Raw genomic sequence first — 6722 nt, 5'->3', positions numbered from 1 at the left:
ATGTCGAATGCCGTGAGTGACCTGCTCATCGAGCAGGGAGCTTGTATTGACGAGATCAAACGAGATCTCGTCAACTTCAAGAAGCTGGCCAAATCAAACGTGACACTCGCCAAGACGCGAAGTAGGCTTGCCAAGTTGGAGGAGCACTGGGCCGCCTGCCGCGGCCTTCATGTCAAACTGCTTCAAAAGACGACCACGGAGCAGCAAACGACCTTGCCGTACTTTACTCTGGAAGAGTTCCTGAGAGCTGAGGATGTCTACATCGACACGGCCGATCTGCTGCAAGATACGATAAGTCGATTATCTCCTAATACAATTCCGTTTACCGATCGTAGTTCCAATTCCTCCGTTCGCGAAACAAATAATCATTGCTTCCAATTGCCACGCATCGCGCTGCCAAAGTTTTCTGGGAAATTAACCGATTGGGAAAACTTCCGAAACATTTTTGAATCTCTCGTAGTAATTAACGACGCTCTTTCAAATTCTCAAAAATTTCATTACTTAAAAACGAGCGTAACGAGAGACGCTTCCTTGCTGATCAATAATTTAAAAATTTCCGATGCGAATTACGAATCTGCCTGGCAATTGTTAACCAATGAATACGACGATAAGCAAGCGTTAATCTATGCTCATTTACACGCGTTTATTAGCCTTCCGGTAATGAAAAGCGAGATTGTAAGCGATTTGCGAAAATTGCGCGACACAGTGTCTGCATCGTTAGCCGTATTAAAAAATCTCGATCGTCCCGTAGAACAATGGGACGACATTCTTGTTTATACAATAACGCAAAAGTTTAGCGCGAGAACACGTACCGAATGGAATTTAACGCGAATCAAACAAAATGAGCCTTCTTCTTATCAGGAGCTTAATGAGTTTTTAACTCTCCGTATACGCGGATTGTCGGACTTTGCCGATTCAAGCAAGGACTCCGGTTCTTCGAAAAATGATAAACCGCGTTTAACGGTAAACAACGTGACTGCCTTTAAATGTATTTGTTGCTCCGGTGAGCATCACGTTTCGAAATGCGAAGACTACGCGAAGAAATCAGCTTCACAGCGCTTTGCTCTCGCGCGCCAGCATAAACTTTGCTTTAACTGCTTAAAGTCCGGACATTTCCCGTCGAAATGCCCGAGCAAATATCGGTGCAGACAATGTCGTCGCTCGCATCACACATTGCTGCATTCAGCGGCAAATCAAAATGTCTTCGATAACTTGGCCAGTTCCGAGGCTACTACCTCCGAATTTGCGTCACAAGCCGCATCTAAGGCGACTACAAATCAGACGGTCAATACGATCGCGGCCGTCCAGATAGTACCGCCCTCGCTTCAGGAACATCCAAATGTCCTCTTGGCAACGGCATGGGTCGACCTCCACACTGGGGAGGGTCGCTGCTTAAAGGTTCGCGCGTTGTTAGATCAAGGATCCACCTTTAGCTTTATATCAGAATCGCTCTCACAGGCGTTGCGCACTAAACGGCAACGAGCCGATTTACAAATTAAATGCTTCGGCGAAAAATACACGGGTACTGCGAAATCGCGCGTAACACTACAGTTACCCCCGTGTGCTCAAGCCGACCCGAGCTTTCCTCGGACGGCTTACATTTTTCAACGCATTACTTCATACGCTGCCTCGCGGATTCAGCCCTTCGATGCGTGGCCTCATTTACAGGGTCTATCTTTTGCTGATCTTGATCCTTCAAGTCAACATCAAATTTATTTGTTGATCGGTGCTGACCTTTACGGCTCGCTTCTGAAGCGCGATGTCCGTCAAGGTCCTATTGGAACTCCGACAGCGCAATTGACCGCTCTCGGTTGGATCCTTTCCGGCTCCACAAATAGTAGGCCGACTACTACTGCTCAAGCATCTGTATTAAACTGCGTGTTGGAACAAAGCACGCACTCTCTTCTCCAGAAGTTCTGGGAAGATGAGGAGATCTCGCGGCCTGTCCCCCTCACGGAGAAGGAGGAGAGGTGCGAGGCTCATTTCATCGCCAACCACTATCGTACCCCTCAGGGACGTTATGCGGTTCGATTGCCCTTCAGGCATGATTTCCCGATAAAAATCGGTGATTCTTTGCACATTGCAACCTCGCTTTATAATAAAATGGAAGGAAAGCTACGGCTTCGTCCTGAACTTCACGCGCAGTACAACGAGTTCTTACGAGAGTATAATTCGCTCGGTCATATAAGGAAGGTGGAATTATCTGACCGCTCCAAGTTCGAGCCGGTATATATTCCTCATCATCCCGTTTTGCGCGACTCGAGTTGCACTACGAAATTGCGCGTTGTCTTCAACGCTTCGTGCAAAACGAGCAATAAGACTTCGCTTAACGATCACTTACTGATCGGTCAGAGACTGCAGCAAGACCTCTCCGCTATATTATTGCGCTGGCGTCAATGGCAATTTGTTTACACGGCGGACATTGCTCAAATATTCCGCTAAATTCTCGTGCATCCGTCTGACGCGGATTTTCAAAGAATCTTATGGCGATCGTCGGCCGATGGGCCGATTGAACACTATCGCCTTCTCACTGTAACGTACGGGCTCGCCCCCGCTCCGTACCTCGCAATAAGGGTACTGAAACAGCTTTCTCTAGATAAAGGTGACAACTATCCCGCGGCTGTTTCAATTCTCAGCGAGTCCCTCTACGTGGACGATGCGCTCTTTGGCGCGGACGATACGATTTCATTGATAGAAGCTCGTGTCCAACTAGTTGAAAGCCTGCAAAAGGGAGGTTTTCAACTACGAAAGTGGGTTTCTAATGCCTCCTCTCTGCTTCAAGGACTTTCGGCTCATCAGCCGGAAGTCACCGATCACTTACTCGTAAAAGAAGATTCTCGGGCTTTCATAGCTTGCTAAAGAGGACGCGTTCAAATTCGTGATAACTCCGTTGAGATCGGTTACGCACACGAAACGTTCCGTTCTCTCGTTCACGGCAAAATTATACGACCCAATAGGATGGGCTGCTCCGGTTGTTGTAACCGCGAAAATTTTGCTACAAGAGTTATGGCTTCTCAAATGTGATTGGGACTCCCCTCTTCCAGAGGAGTTGCGCGATCGTTGGAAGAGCTACACCAACGATTTAGAATCATTAAACCGCGTCCGAATACCGCGTTGGACCGGTCGACATTCCAATAACCTCGCGTTCAAAATCCACGGGTTTGCCGACGCTTCAAACCGCGCTTACGCGGCGGTCGTTTATATTCGAGTGCTTCCTTCGCCAACGAAGTTTCAAATCACTCTGCTCGCTGCTAAAACAAAGGTCGCGCCGATCAAAACCGTAAGCATCCCGCGCTTGGAACTGAACGCTATCGTCCTCCTCAGCCGGCTAATCAAGTGGACCTTGACATCGTTGAAATTACCTCCGATTCCAATATACGGATGGACGGATTCGACCATCGCTCTCGCGTGGCTCCGTCAACATCCATCAAAATGGAGCACCTACGTGGCTAACCGCGTATTCGAAGTGCATACCTGTCTGGATTCTGTTTGTTGGAATCACGTTCCGTCTCGAGATAATCCGGCGGACTGTGCCTCGCGCGGCTTGACCGCCTCCGAGCTCGTGACTCACCCGCTATGGTGGAACGGTCCACGATGGCTTCAGAAGCGACTGCGTGGCCGATTCTGAATGTCTCAGCTCCGCTCGACACTGCCACCAATCAGCAAGTGTCGGTGGAAAGAAGACGGCCTGTGACGTTCCATGTTCAAGAGGCCGAGGAATGGGAACTCCCATATAGGTTCTCCACTTGGACCAAGCTTGTCCGCGTGACTGCCTATATGAATCGCTTTATTCTTCGTGTAAAAGAAAAGAGCGCGTCTCGCTTCCAACTCTTCCCCCTTCTGAACGCCGATGAGTTTAGGAGGGCGGAAATCTTCTGGTTGCGCTATCTGCAACAGAGATTCTTCGAGCGGGAAACGCGCTCACTAAAGAATAACGGCACCATGCCGCATTCGAGCTCGTTGAGCAAATTGAGTCCTTTTCTAGGAGAGGACTCTTTACTCCGTCTTGGCGGGCGGTTGACGAATTCCGCGCTCAGCTATGACGAGCAACATCCTATAATAATTCCGAAACATCACTTATCCGATCTCTTAATTGATCGCGCTCATAAATCCACGCTCCACGGGGGGACACAGCTAGTACTCCGTGTGCTGCGTCAGCGATACTGGATCATTGGAGGCCGCAGCTCAGTAAAGGCGCACATTCGAAAATGTGTAGTCTGCACTCGTCACGCGGCTAAATTGTCTTCTCAGTTCATAGGGCGACCTTCCAGCCGCTCGTGTCACCCCTTCGGCGCCTTTTACTCATTGTGGGGTTGATTACGCCGGCCCACTCCACGTAATTTCATTCGTCGGTAGAGGGCAAAAGGCCAGAAAGGTATATATCGCTCTGTTTGTTTGTCTTGCTACAAGGGCGATTCACCTCGAATTAGTGGAAGATTACTCCACGCCCGGCTTTCTTGCAGCCTATCAGAAGTTCGCTAGCCGAAGAGGTCTGCCGCGTCACATGTATAGCGACAACGGCACAAATTTTCATGGAGCCAACCACGAACTTCATCGACACTTTCAATCCTTATGGAAGGATGCTGAATTGCAAAACGCACTCGCAGGCGACGGAGTGAACTGGCATTTCATTCCCTCCGCCGCTCCACATTTCGGCGGCCTTTGGGAGGCCGGAGTCAAGAGCCTTAAAACGCATCTGAGGCGCGCTGTTGGTTCCCACACACTTTCGAGGGCTGAACTCGCGACGCTTCTATGTAAAATAGAAGCGTGCCTTAACTCGCGACCAATCGCTCCGCTTAGGGACGACCCGGGTGACTTGTCGGCGCTTACCCCGGGTCACTTTTGATTGGACGGCCCCTCGTAGCCGTTCCGGAGGAATCGGTACTTGCGATCGACCCGCGTAGGCTCTCGCGATGGCAACTAGTCCGTGCCATGCAGGAAACCGTGTGGCGTGCCTGGTCACAGGATTATTTACATTCGCTTCAACAGCGAAACAGGTGGTGCAAGCAGTCTCCTAACTTCGCAATAAGCGAATTAGTATTAGTTAAAAGTCCCGTGTTCCCTCCGAGCAAATGGGAGCTTGCCCGAGTACAGCAAATCCATCCCGGATCTGATGGACTCGTTCGAGTTGTGACCATACGCACCGCACGGTCCACATTGAAACGACCTATTGCGCAATTATGCCGACTGCCAATACGTGATAACTCTAACGCGTCCGCAACGGATGAAGCCGCTAACTTGTAAGAGTTATGTAATCTTCGAGACGACTTTCTCAGTGCGAGTCGTCTTCACCTGTATGTTTTTTGTAATCATCTTCCTCGACGATTCGCTCCCGCTTCGTTTAAGTTTATTTCGCATTCGTTTGCATACGAGGCGGGCGGTATGTTGAAGATTCGTTCTTCGGATCGAATCCTCGAGGACGATCGAATTTTCTAGAATGTTTTTTTGTTAAATTTTTTAGTGTTTACGCCAAGGAAACACGTGAAACCAACGTGTACACTCGCCGCTAATTGGCGTGTGTACATCGCCTGAATTTTCTGATGGTCCAATCGAGGACCCCGATCGGCTGCCGCCCTACGCGAGCTCCGAAATTCGCGCAGCCCTCGAGTCAGTCCTCGAGAGAGCGAGCGCCGAGAAACATAAGTCTCGGTACGCGACGAACTTGTAGAAAGTGAATAAACTAATTTAAACCGTTTCAAAACGCGTACAATCATTTGATCACGTTAACCCGGCATCCTACAACGTTAAATCTTATACACACATCATAATGTCCTACGATTACCATAATTTTCTAGGTAAATTCTAAGAAAAAATTCTCTTAGATTGTGATTATGATTGTCGTGTCTTTGCCGAGTAAACTATTGCCGTCCGCATCGAGCAACGTGTGCTGTGCGCGCCGCGCGTTTTTACAAGTAATTTTTAATAATTAATCAAAACACTGAGAGAATTTTCTCTTAGAATTTACCCTAAAAGTTATGGTAATTGTAAGAGAATATGGTATGAAAAGAATTTTATTAGAATTTCTCTGATTAATAATTATCACATTCAAAATAATAATATTTATCACTGTTTAAAACTTGGAACAAAGTTGTCGAAAAAAAAAAAAATATATATATATATTGTTCTGGTTCCGAGTCGAAGCCAGGGACTCAAGGCTCGACCAACGATCGACTTTGTTTGGCACCTCGAGCGGACATCGACAGGTCAACCGGCCAGCGAATCACGATTAGCCGCGCGCGTGTCACGCGCCGAGTTCATGCAAAGCTCGTGATTCCGAATCGGTTGTCTTCCCCTGAGGTTAAAAAGGGAGTTCAGTTAGCCCAAAGACACAGTCGAGAGCACCCAACGATAAAGCTGTATGCTTGTAACGGATCCGCGATATCCTGTCTTTCTTTGTTCTTGAAGAACGACAATCGAACCTCAATCACGTATTCAATAGTCTATCAAAAGGGTCCGAAGCGTCGGAACCAGATACAGTGTACAAATCTGATATGATACAATAAAATTACTGTTATTAAAATTAAATAAAAGGAAAAACATTGGTCCTTCGAGCCGGATTTTTTGTTGACCCGATCATACGGTGTTACGTCCAATAATTCATCTAGCGATAAATTACCTTCTGCACAAGACGGTCTTCTCTCGCGTTTACCTCGGTGGACGTTTAAGAAGCTGCTCTCTATTTGTTTTATGGGCAACCTGCTAGGCCGGCTATACCCAGGGAA

At 48.1% G+C, this 6722-nt stretch overlaps 1 protein-coding gene across 1 annotated transcript; it reads left to right on the top strand.

The window, feature by feature from the left end:
* LOC146720470 (uncharacterized) lies at window positions 1–2442 on the top strand. The gene has a single exon (XM_085488377.1). It carries the CDS (start codon window positions 1–3, stop codon window positions 2440–2442), a length of 2442 nt encoding a protein of 813 aa, XP_085344503.1.
* Window positions 2443–6722: the final 4280 nt, after the last annotated feature.

Source organism: Nylanderia fulva, unplaced genomic scaffold (genome assembly GCF_048542155.1).
Source record: "Nylanderia fulva isolate GAGA-0341 unplaced genomic scaffold, ASM4854215v1 Scaffold689, whole genome shotgun sequence".
Lineage (NCBI taxonomy): Eukaryota > Metazoa > Arthropoda > Insecta > Hymenoptera > Formicidae > Nylanderia > Nylanderia fulva.
This window is presented reverse-complemented; position numbering and strand designations above follow the sequence as displayed.

Coding starts and splice junctions, on each gene's coding strand:
- LOC146720470 (XM_085488377.1), top strand. CDS start 1: ATGTCGAATGCCGTGAGTGACCTGCTCATCGAGCAGGGAGCTTGTATT.